Here is a 21,076-nt window from a genome sequence, read left to right as displayed (position 1 = left end):
GGAAGGAGGAATTGAGTAGAAGAGCTGGAGCAATGTGGATTTGTGTATTAATAGGGGTGCAGGAAACAATGTAACCATCTGAGCATTTAACATACACCGCTACTTTACACCCACGCAGTCCTGTCATACGTGCTGCGTACACATCTCACTGCTGATAACTACAGAGGCACTCGTGACATGAAAATATTGTCCCAGCAAACTGATACATGAAACGTTCATTTGCGCTTCCTGTCAGGTCCAAGCAGCGCTGCGATACAGCTGAAGTAAGTGCATGTGGATGACAGGCAGGAGATGTGACAACAAAGCAACCACAAGGAGGATGCATCTTAGCAAAGACAGCAGAAAAGAAGGCGCCTTGTTGGGGAACGTTAGATATCTAATGATAGGGATTAAAGGAAACAAGAAGACAGGTAGACGGGAGCAGCCGCTGCCGGAGGGAGGATGTGCATTTAAAAATAGTCTTAGATGTAATTAAAGATACAGCCAGCACGAGCGAAATGCAGACGGGAAGCTATGGGGCGTTTGGAGAAAAGGAAAGTTTTTCATTGGCTGCCCCGCTTGAACGTGCCATCTGGACATCACATGACCTGCAGACACGGTGGCACAGGGAAGATGAAGAGGGCGCACACCTATGAATGAGTGCATGCATGTGTATGTAAGACTTGCATTGACACAAATGAACACGTTATTTAGCTGTCAATACATTTTATGAATAAGCAAGGGTTTAAAAAAACAAAAGGAAAAATACAGAATCGGAAAACTCTTTAAACAACACTCCATAATTTAAGACATGCAACCCCAAAACATCAAAACAGAGGCACACTTTGCAATTATCTAACAATGTTTAATGAACTTTTTATTTATTACATTAATTAGTTATCAGTATACAATTCAATTCACCGACACACGAGTGTCTTCACAAACATAAAATGGATTGTACAGCAGATGTACTGTATACTGTAGCACTTTAGTGCAGTGGGCAAAGACACATGTCAAGTTTAGAGAATGAGTGTTTATATATATTTATACATTAAGTGAGTGTAGTTATACCCATGTTTACACAGGGGCGTTTGTAAGTGTGTCTGTGTGTGTAAGAGTAACGAATTTAAACTCTAACCATTGTGTGTGTGTGTGTGTGTGTGTGTGTGTGTAATATGTTGTTCATGTAAAGACAGTCCAGTCATATCAAACATTTATGGCGGGCATCAACTTCCCGTCCTCATCGTGGTTCACAGCATCAGGGAAATCCTCAACTCCTTCAATCTGGTCGCATTGTTATACGGAACACCTGGAGGGACAAACACACAATGCCAAAAAAGTGCATTAGATAAACTAAACTGAGTGATTGGTAGCTATATTGTGGGCCATAGATTACTGAGGCGTGATCTATGGCCCACGACTACTAATAGGCTTGCTCACACCTTTGCACAGCACTGAGACCCCAACACAGTGCTGGGATTTTGTGGCTGCTGTGCATTAGCCTAAAGGACTTAAGATTCCTAGAAGAAAATGATCAGGCTACGGTGGCGGTGCAAACAATAAACAGAGAAGAAAACAACCTTATTTTTAAATTATTTTTTAACAGTAAGAAGGTTTATTTGGGTAATGCTGAAATTAAGTCGATGAAATTATGAGACATGATCAGATAGATTGGACAGGCCATGTGCTGTTATAAGGTTTCAGAAGCTCTTCTATATATACAGGAGCCTGGCCATATAAGGCTTTATATGTTATAATTAATATTTCAAAATTAACTCTGAACTTCACTGGAAGCCAGTGAGGCCCGCCGCTCTCTGCGATGCGGCATATGGTCGCCTGCTCATCCCAGTGAGCTAAACTGGTGCCCCTGCCATTTTAATGATATATGAATACGGAAGCTCCGAGATTCAAAGGTTATGCAGAGGGAGACTTTCTGGAAAAATAGAGTTTGGAAGACTTTGGAAAAAAACCTCTAACTTCTTCACTTCCTATACTAAGAGTAATGTGGAGGTTTTCTCTGAGTAATGGCACCTATTGTTCAGGAGGATACTGCAGCAGGTACTCATGTGTGAAGAGCAGTCTCAGAAAAGTGTTAAAACAAGGGCAGTAAACCATTCTGTAGAACTATGTAGGGAAAATAGCTGGCATTGTTTAATATCCTAGCATTCAAGGTGCAAATGAACAAAAGCAAATCAAAAAGCAGTGACAACGTTTAGCATTTATAATTTCTTACTGTGCAAACCAATATACTGCGAAAAAGTATTTATAAGAGTAAAATATGGCCATTTAACTTCATGTCTGATAACATTCAGAAATTAATAAGCTCACAACAGATTACAGCAATTATAATAATAGTGGCACAATGATCTCTGACATCTCTCTTACCTTCTCACCAGTCGTAACGTGGGCGGGTTTGGGGCTGACGGTGTCTGGGGGACTCGTGCCGATGACCTGGTGGGGACGTTGAACTGGGAGGAGCGGTAAGAGCGAGCTGCTGGCCGCCTCCTCGTCGATCGCGGCCGTAGTCCAACCCACGAGCATTCGGGGGAGCGTATCTTCCTGCTTCTCTTCTCCACTCCTCGTCAAATGCTGGACCCTCACCTAGCAGGAACAAACACCGGGTTAAGAGCCAAAAAGAAAAAAAAGAAATCACACGTGTGTGAAGTGAGACCATCAAAGTCACAACTCCTCATTCATCTCCTTTGCCCCCTTTTTAAATTCAATTCCAATTAGCTTGAATAGTAGGTGAAGCCTGAGCTAAGATTAGTGTTGTAATCAGGGTCGACTCACTCTCATCCAGGTTAATGTAGTCTTGCCGTTCTTCACAGTCTCCAGTGCGGCGATTTCGTGAACGCGCCATTATGTGTGCACGGTCTCCAATGTGGTGGCCAATGGCAAGACCCTCCAGGCCGCTCTCGCTGTCCCTCACCGACTGCCGCGTCTCACGGATCTGGGGGAAGAAAAAAAAACAAAAAAAAAAACAAATCAAAAAAATACTTCAGATTACAAAATCAGGCAGGAAGGAATGAACTTAAGTTCATCTCTGATATTTATACTGTACATAATCTATTTACAGTCACTACACTTACTGGTGTTAATGAGGCCAGCAGACTAATTAGGCCCCAGCCACTGAGCAGGTCTACTTACATGGCTCTGACCACAACTTCGTATATATATTTGAACTAATATGAGTTATTCCTACCCCCCCTGGGCCCGTCCTTGTTTCACTGGTCTGCTGATAAACTTTAGGAGCCCCTGGGTCTGTTGACGAATATGAGATCACTGTTGAGGAGGAAAACGTCTGACAGTTTGGTGAACCAGACATTCTGTCCTGGAAGAAGAAAAATAATGGAAAGTAAATAGAAATGATGGAGAACTAGTGAAACACACATTTCATTTACGACAATAATTCCTTTCTGTTTATTTGGAAAGAAAAAACAACTCACCACGTTTCCCATCATTTCTCCCATCATGCCAAACATATCCATGAACCCTCCACCCTGCAAGCAATAAGAGGATCTTTACATTTCTCATTCGAGTAGTCCCCAACCACAGGCAGAAAAGCAGCATACATTGTGTGTTGAGTGCACAGCTGTCAATAACCACTTTTCCAGTGCAGGAGCTCGTGGCAGCCATGAGGTGCTACACAGCGCCATAAACAGTCCTTTCCGCCTCTCTGTTTCCCACTGTGGTCTAGAACCCTTTGACAATAACAACAGTGGACACTGTTGCGTCCACCAATACTGGAGAATTTCAGTGTTGATAGCTACTCTTCTTCCTGTTTCTGACTAGTAGATGTTTTTTTTGTTTTCAAGATTAACCAATTAACTGGGCCACTCAGATATCTAACATAGAGTATGCACTTCTATGCTAAAAACAGACTGAAAGATGTTCTATGACGGCAGTTCCCGTCGTTGGAAAACGCCCAAAAGTGTTACATTATGTAGGAGAAAACATTCTTTGAGCAATCCGCTTAAATTTTTTAACCCTTTATTTAATCCAGGATCCCAGATGACATCAGGGAGGAGATGAAATATACCCTGCACAGGCCAAACAAAGATAAACAAATAACTGACACGAATGTCTGTAGATTGTGTGAAGAAGCTGGGGCACCCAGGCTAAGGAGAACATGCAAACTCAACACAGAAAGATGGCCAGCAGGATTAAACTTGGTGGCTTATTGCTATATGGCAGCAGCGATAACTGCTGAACCACCATAATCATAAAATCCATATAATAAATGACAAAACTTATTTTATTATTTTAAATCAGCAGTCATTCTTTTAAGATTTAAGATTCGTTTAAGGTAATAACAGATCTGGGTAATGTGCCTTTATTTATTTTGTTGCATTTTTATTTAGGTTTACTTTTTTTACTTTTCTATATTTAACCGAGCTCCTTCCTTGCATATGTTTTTTACTTTATTGAGAGATTTTGCTTTGCCATATTGTATTGAGCTGGTTTCACACTGACACTCTGTAAAAAGTCAGAAAAAGCAAGTTCAGACACAGCAGGAGATGACTTGCGGTGTGTTCTCTCTAGAGAGAACATACTTGGCGAAGGAGCTGCCTGATGAGAGGGTACAGGAAGCAGGACACTCGATGCCAACTCATTAGCTATTATTAACCATTATGACTGCTGCTATTTTTTCTTATCTGAGCAAATCAATAAACTTAAACTTTGCACCACCTACGTTGTGCAATACCTTGAAATGTTCAGGGCTACAGAGTTTTGGGGATGTAAACCTCAATCTAACCTATTAAGAAGTCTAATATAATTACACTGGAGCCTATCAATCATCAGTCAGAATATCATCATGTGGCTGGTGACAGAATTAAGAGTTCTGTAATTCCTTTAATGAAAATTAAGTCACCATGCACCGTGTTTGCAGTTGTTAAAAGAGAGGTCATAGAAGGTGTTACTAACCATTCCCATCATGCCAAAAGGAGCCAGAGGGCCAGCCTAAAAGACAAATATACACCTTAAAATTTAGAAAAAGGCAGTAAACAAAAAGCTAATCTGGACATACAAAACTCATACAAAGTATCTATCAGCACAGAGTCTGTTACCTGTCTGCGTGATGCACGATGTGGCTGCATCTGAGGAGCAAGAGGGAAAGGCTCCATCCCAAATGGTCCAAACAGACTCCTCATCTGCTGCCTGTGAGCTGCAAACGGATCCCTGGAAGAAATCAAAAGCATTTATCAGACTTTTGTGTTCGATTTCACATGTATGAATCAACTGAGTGTAGCTGTGTGAACTGTACTCACATAGGTGAAGGTAAACTGAAAACGACACAAGGAGGAAAACTGTAAACTTTCAAGCACAAGGCAAATACTCCAGCAAAGTGTTTCAGGTTCCACTGGGTTTGTGAGCCCAGTTTAGCCAACCATTATTTTGCTTTATTATTTTCTTCAGTATGGGGGTTTAATACAAGAAAAGCCAGTAATGTAAGAAAATCTATTATAGTGTATTTTGTATACATATAAAAAAATTAATAAATTCACACAGCGAACTCTTCTCTCATGCACCCTGCTTTATTAACCAGGTTATCAGCCACCTTTGTTTTCATTATTTTCATAATCTGAATATTGTTTCAACAAGCAAGTCAATCAACTGACACATCGTTTTGTAGCTAAAGTGATTTTCCAACCAGTGACCAGTGAATATCAATGAAATTTTGCTACTGTTTTTTCTTTTTCTTTCATTCTTTTTTAAAAATTAAACTTTTTTCTTCGAGCAACAACTTTGGCAGCATAAAGTGGGAAGACACAAACTTTTCTCAACTTTCAGGTGAGCGATTTGAGAGACTTCCAATGAGAGCACAGGATATCAATGATTGATATTATCGCAGGTTAGTAAATACTTTAGTGGGTTACCTCGACAACCAGAGCCTGGAATACCCACTAGCAACCAGCTTTAAAGTGAGGACACACCTTGATGTTTGGTTGTTAACGAATAGTTGTCAAAAATTAGTCCCCACTTCATGTTGTCCGTTCTTGCTTTAAGCCCCTCAATTTAGTTATTTTTCTATGACTCTGGCTGCATTGTTGCTGAAAATTGGTGTCTGTCTGGTTGCTCCTTTAAAGTGTGTTTGCCAATTTAAAATGTAATAGACCAAATGATTAAAAAAACGAAGAAAAAAGATATTAAAGGACAAAAACAACTGCCAATGAATTATTTTAATAACCAGCCAGTAAGCCTGGAGGCACACCAAACATGGACTTGTATAACATCAAGACCCAAATCAAATACTGAAATTTGCATTTTGTGCATCTGTGTCGTTAGATTGTGCTGTGGTTTTAACAGAAAGCTGATGTTTATCTGTTAAATGGAAAATAAGTGTGATGAAGAGCTGAGATGCAATCATTGCATCTTTATTAATAAAAGGCCTATTGGAAATGAGTCAACACAGAAAGTTTATTTCCACCTACAAAGGTGTTTTTGTTTTTTGTTTTTAATTTCCATTATAAAAATGCTTTTACACTGCATTTATTAAAAGAGCAAAATATTATGCATTTTCCATTTCCATCCATTTGCCTGAGGCAAAAATGCACTAATGTAAAGAATGCAAGACTGGCAAGACAGTAGGTCTTGAGAATGATATGAATGCAAAGAGAATATGCTTACACATTTATTCAAAATGAGTTCTCGGCTATAATTAGAGTACCATCTGGAAAATCTAGAATTATGTACTATTTGGGTTAGACTATACTGATACTTTTGTTTTTGTGGTACACCTTCATTTTGATAAAACCTGTATGAAAAGTTAGATGAACAAAATAGCTATTTTTCATTTGAAAATAATATTTTGATTTATTTTGCATTATTGTAAAGTACAAATATATGCCATTCAGAAATTTTCACTAGTAGTCTTTTGCATTGTGATGTTTTTTTAAGTTTATTTATGTGTGTTTAAATATCAGAATAAAATCGCGGTTATATTCCATAATTGATCAAGCAGTGCGCCTTTTCTAAAAATAAATAGTTTGTTTGTGAGAGATTAGCCGAAATAGAAGATTTACTTGCACCTGTTATTTCGATTTTTTTGTCTGAAATAAAAAACCAAAAATGCATATATGCTGTATTTACTGAGGGCTGCGAGATTACGGATTTTTTTCATCCATTTGCCAGCGGGAAATGCGCTAATGTAAACCTGCCAGACTACAAAAGTAAGCACTTTTAAACCTAAAAAACAAGAGATTTAAAGAAACAGTGGAAATCCAATGAGAGCAATTGACTGCTAAATGTAGTGACCGGCTGGTTATAACTAAATACTGTTGAACGCTAACACCTTTTTGTTATTGTCTATCCAATATGGTGGACCAGTGTAGGCCCCCACAGCTGGCAGGAGTAACGGAGGGTACCTGCTACAAGGGACAGTGGAAATTTTTTAAACTTAGCAATCCACAATATAGCTACCAATCACTTATAGAACACAAAGACACCAGTGTCAAAAGAAAAAAAGTGTGAAATGTCAGTACTTACATCATATAGGGATCTTCATCAACGTCACTCAAGAACCGAAACATGCTAGGTGATTTCTCAGCTGGCTGATTCGAGCCAGCTAGCAAGGTAAACAGTTTTTAAAGGCTGATAGAAAATGAACTCAAACTCGATTTAAGCTGAAGTGGGGGATCTTTTACCAGCTCCCTCTCGAAAACCACGCACAATTACTACTGCTTAACAAGGAGGCAGAAATCGTAGCGTCTCAATAAACAGCGATTTCCAGAAACCTGGAGAAAACACAAAAACGGAAGTCAGTCCTCTGACAAAGGGAAGCAACGCTGCTATCAAGTTAGCATCAAAGCTAACAAAGATAACTTCCGGTTAGCATATTTTCACAATAACACATTTCCGGAGAGGCTTCTAGGACAATTCTTGGCACTTTTTCTGCAGATTAGGGGTGTTTACAGGTAACTGATACACATGCATTTAAATATATTATTATTTTATTTTAGTTTTATACTTTATTTTTGTTGTTTTATATTTTATTGAGCTGTACCATAGTACTTACTTAGACTACTTGTTATACGTTTGTTGTGTTTAACTTACAATTTAAAGGAATTTTCCAACTCTGGGATAAATAAAGTCTTATCTTATCTTTTTAGCTTTCCAGTCTTTCTGAAGTTTTTCTTTAAACATCGGTTTCCTACTAATTCGCAGTCGATTTCTTGTACCTAAACATTTATCAACTAACTCAAGGAAGGAACAACACACAACTTAGCAAAGAACCATTTTAAAATTGTATGTTTAGGTACTTTGTTACTAGCCCCATGCTAGAAAAACATATTGTTGGGGAAACACAATGGCAACATTCAACAATTAGACTTAACACATATGGTTTGCTCGCATTTCTTTAGCTGAATCTACAATCAATCTATCAGTCTTTACTGACAGACTTTATGTCCTTAGTTAAAACTTAATAGATCTTAATAGGAAGAGAAACAAAGATCCAAAACAAAAGGCAGTCAACATCTGAAGAAGAGCTTCGACTGACCTTCAAAAAGCCTGAAGAGCTATTTCTGAAGACTATTTAAAGATCTTACAAGAAAGCTTCAATAGACAGTTCAGGCTTTGTTGGATAATAAAGATGGTCATACAAAATATTCACTGTCAAGCTCGTGTGATTTGTATAAACACTGTTTATGCCTTATGTGCTGTTTTGCCATGTGAAAAAAAACAGAAATGTGTTGCAGTTTGGGCAGCAGGCGACGCTCTTTCTTTTGTATCGATTCTACAATCGGGACTGGGTCCCGGTTTGCTATGCGCCTGCGCACAAAGTAATTCGACCCTCAAACCCGGATGTAACCAACGCCTAACCTGTGGGAAGAAAAACGGTGAGTAGAGTTACAAAAACTGCTTAAAACTACTATTTGTGGCTAATTAGAGTAGGCGACACATGCAGGAAAGTCCCTCTAGCAATGTCCAGTCTAACAGAAATGAAACATTTGTTTCTAGATGTTTTAAATCTGCGGGGTGGTTAAAGTTTTCTACCGATCAGGGTTAATTCAGAGCGGACAAACATTTCTTTAATGAAGCTGTCATGATTGTTTGTCAGCTTTGGTAGTGTGATTACTTTCATTTTGATCGATTTAGATCCCGCTGTACATTGTAATTAAATAAGAAATCTACCAGTGACAGTATTTTCACGCTGCCTGTCCACTGTTCACAAATCAGATTTAATTTATTCAGTCAGACTCAGTCTTAAATGATTATTTTTTTATATGTTGGCTAAAACATCTCATTTGCAGGTGTTAAACTTTCAGATAACAGATTAACAGATGGAGCTCTTATTTAGCGGAAGTGTTTGCAGTATCCGCTTCTAAATGTCATTTTGCTAATAGGCGGCATTTTCTTTTAACATCCTCGCTATGCAGCTTATGCGGAAGCTATTCACTGTCATTAATTTTTCGCTTGCACATGTAATAACAAGCCAAATAGGAGTACCTCCAAACGGTATGCACGCTGCTTGAACTCACACCTATCTATATACAGCCGTATCCTTCATGTTTTTGTTTCATTTAGTCTAATTTTGCATAAATTTTTATTTCAAAGTAGTTTTTAACTTTGCAAAATGGTTTGTCATTTGTTTATTCTACTTATTTATTTAGGCTGTTTTGATTGTGCCAAACAATTTTCTCAGTTTTGGGGATAAATAGTTTATCTTGTCTCATCTGATCAGAGACTATTTGATGGAATACATTTTTTTCTGTATTTTTTTTTTTTTTAGCATTGTTCATCATACTGCAAATGTTTCTGTTTGTTTTTACAAGTAAGACTAGGGCCCAACTGATATAGTATTTTAAAGATTGACACTGATATTTGGCAATTTTAGAATCCAATATATCAACCAAATTTGATCAACATTTCTTATGTGTAGTTATTTAGTTTAGTTACATGTGTAGAGTTCTTATTAACATAATAGAAGTGCAATTTAAAAAAAGAGGGAAGTTGGAGAGGGCCCGATGGTGGACAAACTGTGCAGCGTCAACACTGATAAAACCACTAAACAATGTTTTCGCTGTCTCTTCTTTACTGTTTTTTCTTTTATTGTGGAAGATGCAACAGGATGTGGAGCGTGGTAACAAAGCACTGACAGAAACAAGAAAGAAAACAATTGTAAAAGAGAAACAATCCATCCATATTTGTACACATGTTGTGTGGTTATGTGCATTATGTGGATAGGTGAAGCTCTATTCAGTCTCATTTATCAGCTGTTATAAATGCCAGTAATGACAGATGTGGACCAATAGATGAGTGGCGTATATCACTGATAAAGCTGTCATGCTCTAACTAATGCTCTCTCTGTACGCTTTTATGCCTAATAACGTAATTGGTTTGTTCTTCGAATAAAAGTCGTATTACTAGAGGTCTAAGTCACATAAAAACGCCTTGGTATAATTCATCAGCACCACAAAAGTTTAATTCATTTGTCTCAAACTGATTCGACTTTTACTGAATATTATATTTGTCATGAAGGGTGGATCGGGTTGCAGTCGTTTTAGGTGCTGCACATTAAAGTAGCAACAGAAATGTTTAGTAAATCTGACTTTTAAATAAGTGGGATGAATTTAATAGTTAACATGTACTGTAGGAAGGTGTGGCACCAAGAAATCTGAGCAGGCACTGTTTAAATATGCAAATAGTTTATTTGACCTAAAAAAAAATAAGTTAATACTAAGTATTACCTTCACATGGGATTCAAACTTTGTTCCTTTTGATGTGAACGTTTTATGTTTAATCCATTGCAACACTACAGCTTAGTACCTGTGTGGACTTTTTCACCCTTTATGCTACTTTATATGACTCACCCCAGCCTGTCCAAATAGACCTATGATTGGATTTTCAAAAGCCTGAACACAAAGCCCAGCATCGGCGTAAGGGTCTAGTTCTGGCTCAGGCCATTTGAATTAAGATGCTGAAATTCTATAATGGATACTTTTTTGTCCACTAGTCCTAAAAAGACATACCCTGCCCCAACTGTAATGTTATCGCTTATCTTAGGACAAAATATGTTAGCAGTGTGAGCTTAATGGATCAAAACTATGAAAATGGCCATTGAAATGCTGCTGTTGCAATATGTAATGTGTAAGCATTTTACTATCAGAGTTACAGAGGTTGAGCTATTTAAAACTTTCAGTTTTTATTTGGTAAAGTAATACTTTAACACTTAATACATAATACTTAATACTTTATTTTCGAGTATTTGCATGTTTGATGTCTAAAATCCTGTGATGCTGCGTACAAATAATTACTTCATATATAAAGTTATGTAATCTTTATATGCAGTCCATTCCCACATCTACACTATAAATCATTGCAGTTACAAGATTAGAGACAAATTCATGAATGATCAGACTTTCCATGTATTATTTTTTTATTTTCAACCACTGCCTGACATGTCTTTCGTCTCAGAAAGGCATGTCAGGCGTTTGCTGGTTTCAGTTTTGCACCCCCACCCAAGGTGGAGGAAGGGTTTGTGATTGCTGCATTCTGCTTTTCTGTCAGACAGTAAGAGGGTGCAAATTCCACCAGGCCAAATTCCAGGAAAATATTGACAGAAAAACATAAAGGTTTAATCGTTTTCTTTAAAAATGCAAAGTAGGCCATTGGCCTCCGCTGAGGATGCAGTCTGTAAGTTTATAATTGTTTGACCTTTCATATTGTACTGACCAATAACTGATTAATCTTCAAAATAATGTGCAGATTATTCAGTAGTGAATATAAATATTAATTCCAGGCTTAGATGTGCTGGTTAGATGCATCACGTCTCTGTGAGTCTGTCACAGTTAGTGCTTGTGTGTTTGTTTCCATGTTGTTTCACTGCCTGTATGTGAACCCATGCATGATTCTAGAGACAGTACTAAGAGTGCTTGTGTATTACTTCCTCTCTAAGAGTCTAGCTAGCTGTCTGATGTGCTGTTTCTGGCAAACATCTTGTCATGTTTCCTACTTTCTGTTTTTCTTTGTAGATGCAGACGATAAAATGTGTAGTAGTAGGAGATGGGGCTGTAGGAAAGACGTGCTTACTGATCTCCTATACAACCAACAAGTTCCCCTCAGAATATGTGCCTACGGTAGGAGGAGGAATTAAGAAAGACCGAGCCATATTGTTGTAAACATGCTCACCTATAAAATTTCTGTTTTCTTATATTATTCATGGTTATAATGCTGCACTACTATTAACCGCCCTTTTTTGCTTACTTCTTTTTTGTGTTTTCAAAGGTTTTTGACAATTATGCCGTGACAGTGATGATCGGCGGAGAGCCGTATACGCTCGGCCTTTTTGACACAGCTGGTAAGCTGGTCTTCGAAAGTCTCTCAGTTTCACTTTTTCTCTCTCATTTCTGTCAGTCTAAAACCTTTGGAGAAAAAAAATGTCCTTGTTCTGCTTCTCTTTTGATTGCTGCTCTCAGGTCAGGAAGATTATGACAGGCTGCGTCCTCTCAGTTACCCACAGACAGATGTGTTCCTTGTATGTTTCTCTGTTGTCTCACCCTCGTCGTATGAAAATGTCAAAGAGAAGGTCAGTTTTGAAATCTCTTTTCACTGTTTTGGGAACAGAGATGTTGACTATTTTTTGTTAAATGTGTTGGCAGACTTACACTGGTCACTTTGTTTTATTCATAATCTATAATCAGCCAATCATGTTGCAACTTAGTACCTTTAGGCATTTAGACATGGTCAAGATAACTGGCTGAAGTTGAAACTGAGCATCAGACTTGGGGGGGAAAAAGGTTAAGGATTTAAATGGCTTCAAACATGGTCTGAGCATTTCAGAAACTGACGATCTACTGAGATTTTCCACACACAACCATCTATAGAGTTTATAGAGAATGGACTGAAAAAGAGAAAATATTCAGTTGGCAGCAGTTCTCTGGGGGGAAATGCCGTGTTGATGCGAGAGGTCACAGGAGAATGACCACACTGACAGGAAGGCAACGGGAATGCAAATAACCTCTTGTTGCAACAAAGGTATACAGAAGAGCATCTCTGCATGCACAACATGTTGAACCTTGAAGCAGATAGGCTGCAGCAGCAGCAGAAAACCACACCGGGTGCTACCCCTGTCAGCTAAGAACAGGAAACCGAGGTTACAGATTGCATCTGCTCACCAAAATTGGACAACAGAAGGTTGGAAAAACGTCGCCTGGTTGGACAAGTTTCAATTTCTGCAACAACATTCAGATGGTAGGGTCAGAATTTGGCATAAACAGCATGGAAACATGGATCCATCCTGCCTTGTATCAGTCGTTCAGGCTGTTGGTGTAACAGAGTGAGGCACATTTGGGGCCTTTAGTACCAACTAACCAAGCATCGTTAAACACCACAGTCTCCATCTCTTTATATAAGCAGTGTCCCCATCTTCTGATGGCTGCTCCACCAGGATAACGTGCCGTGTCACAAAGCTGTAATCATCTCAAACTGGTTTCTTGAACACTAGAGTGAGTAGACTGTACTCAAATGGGCTCCACAGTCACTAGGTCTCAAATAGAGCACCTATGGGATGAGGTGGAATGGGAGATTCACATCATGGATGTGCAGCCATTAAAACTGCAGCAACTCTGTGATGCTGTCATATCAATATGAACTAAAATCTCTGAGGAATGTTTGATGCATGTGGAGTTGAGGCAGTTCCAAATGCAAAAGGGGGTCCAACCAGGTACTCGCAAGGGGAATCTGATAAAGTGGCCAGTAAGCGTATAGATCTAAAAATAATAATTATTTTTAAAGATCTCCTGTTCATTTTCTCTAGCTAGCCGAATGCTTATATTTAAATAAATTTGTATGTAATAGAGTGAAGAAAGTGCTGTAGTTTTCTAAATTTGACACACGTTCAAGAGCCACTTGCTCAAAATAGTGAAGTTTTCACTGTGTTCTTATGATCATAAGTCGCGATGTCCTTTCTGCTTGGACTGCTTGGAATTTTAATAATTGTTTTAATTGTCGTCCTTATTCTCAATAAATGTCACATGGAAGAAAAAGCCTCCTGCTTCCTCAGTTTCTCTACAATCTCACCGTTTTACATGCCAGACATTTTATTACACATTATTTTCTATGAAATGAAAAATATGAATCAGAAACTATTTGGATTAAAGGAAAAGCATACCAGCTTTTGATAGTCGCAAATTTCATTGGGTATCTAAGATAAACTTTGTCTTTTTGTCTGTATCCAGTGGGTCCCTGAGATTTCACACCACTGCCCAAGCACCCCTTTCCTGTTAGTGGGGACACAGGTAGACTTGCGGGAAGACAGCAACACGGTGGAGAAGCTGGCAAAGAACAAACAGCGCCCTTTATTACCCGAGAGCGGCGAGAAGCTGTCTCGTGAGCTCAAGGCTGTTAAGTACGTGGAGTGCTCTGCCCTCACACAGGTATGTAAAATCTCACTACACTTCTAAAACGTATTTAAAAAGTGACAGATTTGTTTGAAATAGAAAGTTATGCTTCCTTCTGTTATGCTTCCGTCATCTTTTCCTCTTCTTCTTCTTTAACTAGCGAGGACTTAAAAACGTGTTTGACGAGGCCATACTGGCAGCTTTGGAGCCCCCCGAGACCAAAACAAAGAAGAGGTGTGCTCTGCTATAGAACAGTGCTGACCGCGAGATGCAAAACGGTGCATATAGAAAAAATAGGTGGGATGATTGAAAACATCATAAAGATTAGTGGCCATTTTGACAAAAAAAAAAAAATCCCAAAAAACATAGGACAAAACCAAAGGGGAAGGGACGGTACCGTGGCATCGAAATGTATTTCGGTGCACACGTACACTGATTGTGCCTTCAAAATAAAAGCTGAAACAGGCTGAGGATTCAAAGTATCAGATGTGCAGTGAATGCAGTTTAAGTACCAACTGTGTCCTTCTCTGAAACCTTTAGAAATCGCAGTGTTCTCTCTATAAATATTCAGGTGGGGCAGGCCCCCCCTTGCCTGTCACTGTTTTTTTTTTTTTCTTTTCTTTTTTTCCCCCCAAAGAAATGTTCATTTATAAACTTGACATTGGCCTCTTCCTGTGTTTTACTTACTGTGGCCTACTGGGTCCTTTAAATTCAGTATAGGGAAGTATAAAAGGGGAAATACTTCAGTTACATTTAACATTAGTACGTTTAAGGGGGCAACTTGATGTTAAGTGGTACTCTACTTGCTTTCTTTTCCAACCCTCCTCAGTTGAATAATGTCAAAAAACTAAACATTTGCTGTCACTCCAAACAAAAGCAGTTGTCTGTAACGGTTACTTTCTTCTAACTAGTGGTGACTTGCAGGGATGAAAAGTGTTTTCACCAAGTTCCCTTATCCAGGTTACTTATGAGTTTCTGTTTTCTTTCTTGTGCATATTGTAATTTCACAATGCTGTTTTGGGAAAATTTTAGCATTTTTTAATAATTTTTTTCCCATTTTGAAACTTGAGTTGTTGTTTTTCGTTTTGTTTTTTTAATTGCAAGACCTCCAACATTTGAGCGAATGATGAGAAGATTCAAGTTGTAATATTTTTAATGGCTCTTGAGAAGATGAACTTTTTCTAGTCAATTTCTGGGTGTTTGTAATCACAGGATATTTTTAATAAAATGGTTGAGCTCAAATGAAATGTAATCGTTGTTTTGTGTGTTTGAAGGCAAAAGACTGAATTCGAAAGTATTACAGAGTTTAAGGGCATGATCACACAAGTCACACTTGCCTCTGCACTTGCACTGTGTTAATGATCTGGGCCTGAGTATGCTTCTCTCACATGCTCCCACTGTCACAAACACTTGCTCTACCAGAGCACAATGAGCTTCGTAATTTTATGCATTTTGTTGTTTATTTTTAGATCTTCTTAAAAGCTGCAGCATGATCAGTTGAGGAAGCGTAAGGTATCCAGTGAAGTGGAAAAAAAAATCCCTCCAAACCTACCTGGTCTTATTTGAAAAAACTGCCCCCTAAACCTAGTAACTGGTTGTGTCACCCTCGGCAGCTAGAATTGCAATCAAGCGTTTTTGATATATGGCAATCAGTCTTTCACATTGATGAGGAGGAATATTGTCCCAATCTTCACAGCAGAATTGTTTGAATTCAGCCACATTGGAGGATTTTCGAGTATGAACGGCCTGTTTCAGGTCGAAATGACAAAGCATCTTAAATGGATTTGGAGGACTTGAGCCATGCAGCCAATCCAGATAAGGATTAAAGGATTGTTAACATGACGCCAGGTAGGTGGTGATTTCTCTGACTGCAAAAAGAAGTTCAGTTGTTTACAAGTCAATAGGAAAACAGCGCCCTTGATCTATGACGTCAATAACCACTTTTCTGATGAGTTTATGAGCTCGGTCGCTGGTTTCAAGTCTTACAGAAAACAACATGATGCTTATTGTGTAAATTATGGCTCCTATTAGATTAAAAACATGATTAAGCTGCGCATTTTTTGGGGCGAGGCTTTGTGATTGAAAAGTTGCTTTAAGTGGGCAGGGTTTGAGAGTCACATGATGTAAGAGGACTCCACAAATCAATGAGTGAGATCTCTTTTTTTTTTATATAAAGTCTACTAGCAATGACAGTCTGACAGTTACTGAGTTTCACTGTAGGTTTTAAATAATCAATCAATCAATGGTATAGTCATGCAAAACTAAACATGTACAGGGACCTGCAACTACAACTTCTGTTCCAAACAGTCTCACAGGGTACCATTCAATAAAGAAGCACTTTGGTATTATTTTTTTTTAATAAACTACTCTATTTATTAGAAACTCAAAAAGACCTAAACGCACTGATTGCGCAGGAAACAGAACAGTTTCATACAAGGACGAGGGACAAAAACACAAGACATGGAAGTAAGTGCAGCAAAGACTCTGATATACAAATAAATAAACCAGAATCAAAAAGAAGACATAAATACAGTACAAGTCCAAAGACGTGCTAGCCTATAACAGAATACAAGATAAAAGAAATCTTCAGTGTTTGAGAGTTAGTTTGGGTTAAGCTCTGCTTTAAAAGCTTTGTCAGTTCAGCGTGTGATTAACTGCTGTGTTTGTGTGTGTTCATGGCTACACCTGTATGCATGTCTGTGCCTGTCAGTTTGTCTGTCTTAATATTTTGAGCAGTTTAAAAGCTGAGCAGACTTTTTTTTTTTTGTACTTCCCGATGGAGCTTTGTCTTTACATTAGTTCTAATTTTGCAGTTTTTACAAGAAAACAATCAAACCAAAATGCAGTTTCACTTCTCTAAGGGAAAACGTGGACAAAGAAAGGCTGCTTTGGACAATAATTACGATAATTTGGTGTCAAAGTTAACCCGCGCTGTGTCCAGCGGTGTCTGTCTGGTGGTTGGTTAGGATCTGGGCTCATTTGGTCAGGCCTTGTTAGGACTTCTTACACTCTACAGGTATGAATGGTGACCGTATTCTTGCACTGCTGGCAACGCACCGAGCAGCACCAGGAAAACTTGCAGGAGCAGCGCTGCACCACCTCAGCCCGGCCTGCTTTGTAGCCTGGCCCGCAACACACCAGCTCGCAACCATCTGGTGCCAGCCGAGACGTTCCTGGGGGGAGGGGGGTTGGTTCAAAACATTGCAACATCACTTTCTAAATTGATATGAGTGGTAAGTTGGATTATGTGAATTATTTTCCTGTGACGTGGTCCTGGTGATCTTACCGTTACATCTTCTACCTGCAGTCCCAGGAATACCATTTTCAGGGTCGAGACGGCAGAAATCTGGGGAGGGTGCAAGATACACAAGATCTCTGGCAGCAGGGGGTTTGACCTGTGAGTCTCGGGGGAGCAAGGCTGTCCTGGAGCCTATACGTGTCAGGCGGACCTGGGAGGATTGTGACATTAAAACACAGTAATGTATACTGTAATAATACTGACTACTAAACACGGTCAACGTTTTTAAAATATGTGGTCAGCTTATGCAGAAGTGATCCAAAAGCTCACAGCTTATTTTAGACTGTTTTCCTTCTCTTGGCTACTTCTGATGTCAAAGATAATATCCTTAACCCTTTAAAGCCTGAACCATGAAATAATTGCCAGTAAATTCAATTTTTCTGAAAATGGAGTGCTTATTGAACATTCTGACAATTTTTAAAAAATGAATCATATTTGATACATTGGCATTGTTATTTTTTTTGCAATTTACTACATAAAAATGTATTGGGCCCGAATTATTTAGTTTCCGTGCGGACAAAAATCACACTGATGATCGATAGATCTCTAAAACTCAAGAATTTGAGGCACTTGGTGTTACAAGGTTAATATGGTAATCCCGAGCACACAGCTCTGGCTTTCAGGAAAGTAGCCCCACAACTTGATGTTTAAACCTTCTGTTTGCAAGGAGCAGCCAATCAGAAAAAAGCTGATTTAAGAGGAGGGAAGTTAAATTGCTTTTAACCCCCATATTTCATGAGATGATGAGTTGAGGGCTTGCAACAATCAACAAGATAAATAAAGATTTATTTTGAGATGTGAATCATATAAAACTACTGTAGCAAGGTCCAAAAATACAAACATGGAGCTGAAAAAGCATAACATGTTCATTTCGAGATGTTTCAGCAGAAATTGTAGTTTTTTTCTGATAAATAATTTACTTCAGCTGTTGTGACGTCTGCTCACCCCATTAAGCTAGGGAAGATAAAACAAGCAGAAGGTATCATCTGTTACCTCTGTGGCTCCATCAAAACGTTCCTTGAGCACAACGCCCACACGCCTGAATGGGGGCATGACCTTCCAGCAGGTCCTCAGCTCACAGGACCCAGACACACCGTGACATTTACACTCAACCTGCATGTTATGAAGGATGGCCTGAGGAGGAGATAATCATAAAGGACAAAAAAATTCTGTAAATTGACACAGGGATTTGGAAATCTGTAAGGACATTGGTGATGTTGCTAACCTTTCGACCCGCCTCATTGTTGTGGAGGTTCATGAGCGGCCGGCCTGCTGACAGCCCCTTGGCTCGCTCCGGTTCATCCACAAATGTCTGAGAGAAAGCCACACCATAGGACAGGTTGTCACTGCACCCTGACCACTGGAAACCTGTGGTGGAACGAGGCTTAGATTAAGATGATCTGTGTTACTGCGATTTTGTAAGGTCAAAGAAGGTTAGATGTTAAATGGAAAATCCCATCTGGTTCATGTGAGGCAGGGGGCAACTGCTACAGTCTCACAGCACAGGTGTGTTACATGTGACAGCAGATGGGAAACTACCAGCTGACATTACTGCTGCATACTTTAGACCCACAATCAGCACTGTAGCAGCCTTTCTATGCTCTGTGTGAGTCAGAGTCGATTTACTCACTATATTTTCATGGAATAGAGTTAAAGCTCACCCTCCGGGCTGACCCCCCTGACCTTCCTGTCACAGCCACACCTCTCCAGCTCCCCACGGGTGCAGGCTCGGGTCACCGCAACCGCCACAGCTGCTGAGGACAGAGCGTGCACAAAGGCTGCCTCACGAGTGCCTGAAACCACAGCAGAGACATGACACAACTTTATTTTTAGAGAATATTTATAAATGTTGCTCAGTGAATCGAGGTTTCCTCAGAAAATTCACTAACTTCATGCCAGTAATGGGTCTACCTTGGTTCATCACTCTGCCAAATACATTGATCCCACGTGGGGTGATGGAACAATTCCAGCGGCGATTCCTGAACTGGTGCTGGCACTGAATTGGACAGCGAGTTACACACCAGGTATGTAAAAGTTTCCATCTCTGCCACACATAATGGTGATTGTTATTTAAATCACTCAGAAGTTATGCTTCATACCTCTTCTATGACCATCTCTGCTGCCTTGCGTACAGACTCCATGACCTCCCCCCGTGCTCTGCACACCCCCACCTGGCCTGGGGTCAGCCCCCTCAGCCGTGCACATGGGGCAGCACCAGACACAGGCCGGGAACGGGGCAGCCTCGCCAGGGAGCTGGGACATAAAAATGGAAGGTGGAGGAGTGATTCACAGCAAGTACGTGGGGGAAGATGCATATTTAAGTACAAGGCTGGGACCTTTAAAAGAGTGACAGAAAGATGAAAAGGTAACAAATAGAGAGGATGAAAACAAGGAGACAAACAGGCAAAGAAGACACGGAGGGCACAGTGAAGGCAGGGAGAGAGAGAAAAGAGAAAAGGTCACCAGGAGCGAGACAAAGAAAAGAGGGGAGCGACTGAAAGAGATTTAGTGACATGTCACCACCTTTTAAAAGTTATAGCATGACAAACAAACTCCCTCTTTCTCATCCTCCTTCACACACTAGACTTACAGCCAATTGGTTGCCATGGTGGGGTGGGTTGCCCATAGCAACAGGAGGAGGAGTGGTGCCGTGAGATTGACAGTGGAGACAGTTGGCATCAGACTGTCTGTCTGTCTGTCCGTCTCCGTGCGTCAGGCTGGGTCTTTGGGTCCACAGCTGAAGTGATCGCTCCGTCCGTCTGTGTGTTTGTTGCCGTTTAAGTTTAAAGTCCAGAGTCTGGGGATGATCCCCACATATCTGTTGAAATCACAAGTTAGCAGGTTAACGATGAATGCAGAGATGCTCTGCATGGTATTTTGGTCAAGTAAACAATAAATTCCTTATTAGTTTTCTAATGATAAGGTTTATGCAAGTTACTGGTGTTCGAAGTTAAGTCTGTATATGCAGTTTATCATTTTGTAGCAAATAAAACCACAAAATTACTGCGTTATACTCGTGAAATTTCCTTCAGGTTGCAAGAGTTTTAAAATTGATTCTTACCAGTTGATATTTTTGTGATAGCCAGTTATTCTTCTTTTTGTTACTGAGTGGACAGAATTTCAAAATGAATCACAATTTTATTCACCAAAGCTGCTCTTCAGCTTCTCTCTATTGTTGCCAATAAAAGCATACTTACATGACTGTTTCACAAACTCATCCTTGATGCACAAAAAGACGTCCATATGTCCGATTTCAGTCCCAGATTAACTAAATTCACCCCCAAAAACAAGAACCTAAAATCCAGAAACACTAATAAAAGTCACTTTTTATTAGTCAGGCAAACAGTAGCACGGTGTCATCTTATGGTTAGTTCTTTCCCGGGAAAACAAATGTGTCCATTGCGAGTTGAAAAAGCAAGAATGAGTGAGGGCAGTGAGCTGGGAGTGATGGGTTATA

At 39.5% G+C, this 21,076-nt stretch overlaps 3 protein-coding genes across 4 annotated transcripts; 1 reads left to right on the top strand and 2 right to left on the bottom strand.

Moving 5' to 3' along the window:
• Positions 1-823: 823 nt before the first annotated feature.
• On the bottom strand, positions 824-7,792 carry mlf2 (myeloid leukemia factor 2). Its single transcript, XM_005925222.3, has 9 exons — positions 7,468-7,792; positions 5,250-5,264; positions 5,049-5,160; positions 4,906-4,941; positions 3,426-3,479; positions 3,182-3,310; positions 2,770-2,929; positions 2,365-2,580; positions 824-1,288 (listed from the first exon to the last, which is right to left on the bottom strand). The coding sequence occupies exons 1-8, from the start codon at positions 7,509-7,511 to the stop codon at positions 2,369-2,371; spliced, it is 762 nt and encodes a 253-aa protein (XP_005925284.1). The 5' UTR covers positions 7,512-7,792; the 3' UTR covers positions 824-1,288; positions 2,365-2,368.
• Positions 7,793-8,694: 902 nt separating this feature from the next.
• cdc42l (cell division cycle 42, like) lies at positions 8,695-15,568 on the top strand. The gene is made up of 6 exons (XM_005925224.2): positions 8,695-8,819; positions 11,955-12,059; positions 12,208-12,280; positions 12,399-12,508; positions 14,160-14,357; positions 14,482-15,568. Exons 2-6 carry the CDS (start codon positions 11,955-11,957, stop codon positions 14,569-14,571), a joined length of 576 nt encoding a protein of 191 aa, XP_005925286.1. The 5' UTR covers positions 8,695-8,819; the 3' UTR covers positions 14,572-15,568.
• Positions 15,569-16,407: 839 nt separating this feature from the next.
• wnt4b (wingless-type MMTV integration site family, member 4b) lies at positions 16,408-21,076 on the bottom strand. 2 transcript variants are annotated; one of them, XM_042222159.1, is made up of 10 exons: positions 20,817-21,076; positions 20,681-20,723; positions 20,210-20,437; positions 19,719-19,872; positions 19,531-19,615; positions 19,281-19,412; positions 18,845-18,987; positions 18,613-18,753; positions 17,608-17,770; positions 16,408-17,494 (listed from the first exon to the last, which is right to left on the bottom strand). In XM_042222159.1, the coding sequence occupies exons 3-10, from the start codon at positions 20,296-20,298 to the stop codon at positions 17,325-17,327; spliced, it is 1,077 nt and encodes a 358-aa protein (XP_042078093.1). In that variant the 5' UTR covers positions 20,299-20,437; positions 20,681-20,723; positions 20,817-21,076; the 3' UTR covers positions 16,408-17,324. The 2 variants fall into 2 exon arrangements, with proteins under 2 accessions (XP_042078093.1, XP_005925287.1); XM_005925225.3 differs by lacking the exon at positions 20,681-20,723.

This window comes from Haplochromis burtoni, unplaced genomic scaffold (assembly GCF_018398535.1).
Source record: "Haplochromis burtoni strain Fernald_Lab_line unplaced genomic scaffold, NCSU_Asbu1 Contig_80, whole genome shotgun sequence".
Classification (NCBI taxonomy): domain Eukaryota; kingdom Metazoa; phylum Chordata; class Actinopteri; order Cichliformes; family Cichlidae; genus Haplochromis; species Haplochromis burtoni.
Note: the sequence above shows the minus strand (reverse complement) of the source record. Positions and strands in the feature narration are given on the sequence as shown.

Excerpts from the sequence above, each read along its gene's own strand:
- mlf2 (XM_005925222.3), bottom strand. The coding sequence starts at position 7,511 with ATGTTTCGGTTCTTGAGTGACGTTGATGAAGATCCCTATATGAT. Across the intron at positions 3,480-4,905 it reads CTTTTGGCATGATGGGAATG|GGTGGAGGGTTCATGGATAT; the intron begins GTTAGTAACACC and ends TATTGCTTGCAG. Across the intron at positions 2,581-2,769 it reads CTACATTAACCTGGATGAGA|GTGAGGGTCCAGCATTTGAC; the intron begins GTGAGTCGACCC and ends TGTTCCTGCTAG.
- cdc42l (XM_005925224.2), top strand. The coding sequence starts at position 11,955 with ATGCAGACGATAAAATGTGTAGTAGTAGGAGATGGGGCTGTAGGAAAG. Across the intron at positions 12,060-12,207 it reads CCTCAGAATATGTGCCTACG|GTTTTTGACAATTATGCCGT; the intron begins GTAGGAGGAGGA and ends GTGTTTTCAAAG. Across the intron at positions 14,358-14,481 it reads AGTGCTCTGCCCTCACACAG|CGAGGACTTAAAAACGTGTT; the intron begins GTATGTAAAATC and ends TTCTTTAACTAG.
- wnt4b (XM_042222159.1), bottom strand. The coding sequence starts at position 20,298 with ATGCCAACTGTCTCCACTGTCAATCTCACGGCACCACTCCTCCTCCTG. Across the intron at positions 19,616-19,718 it reads CAGAGATGGTCATAGAAGAG|TGCCAGCACCAGTTCAGGAA; the intron begins GTATGAAGCATA and ends TGTCCAATTCAG. Across the intron at positions 18,754-18,844 it reads ACAATGAGGCGGGTCGAAAG|GCCATCCTTCATAACATGCA; the intron begins GTTAGCAACATC and ends TCTCCTCCTCAG.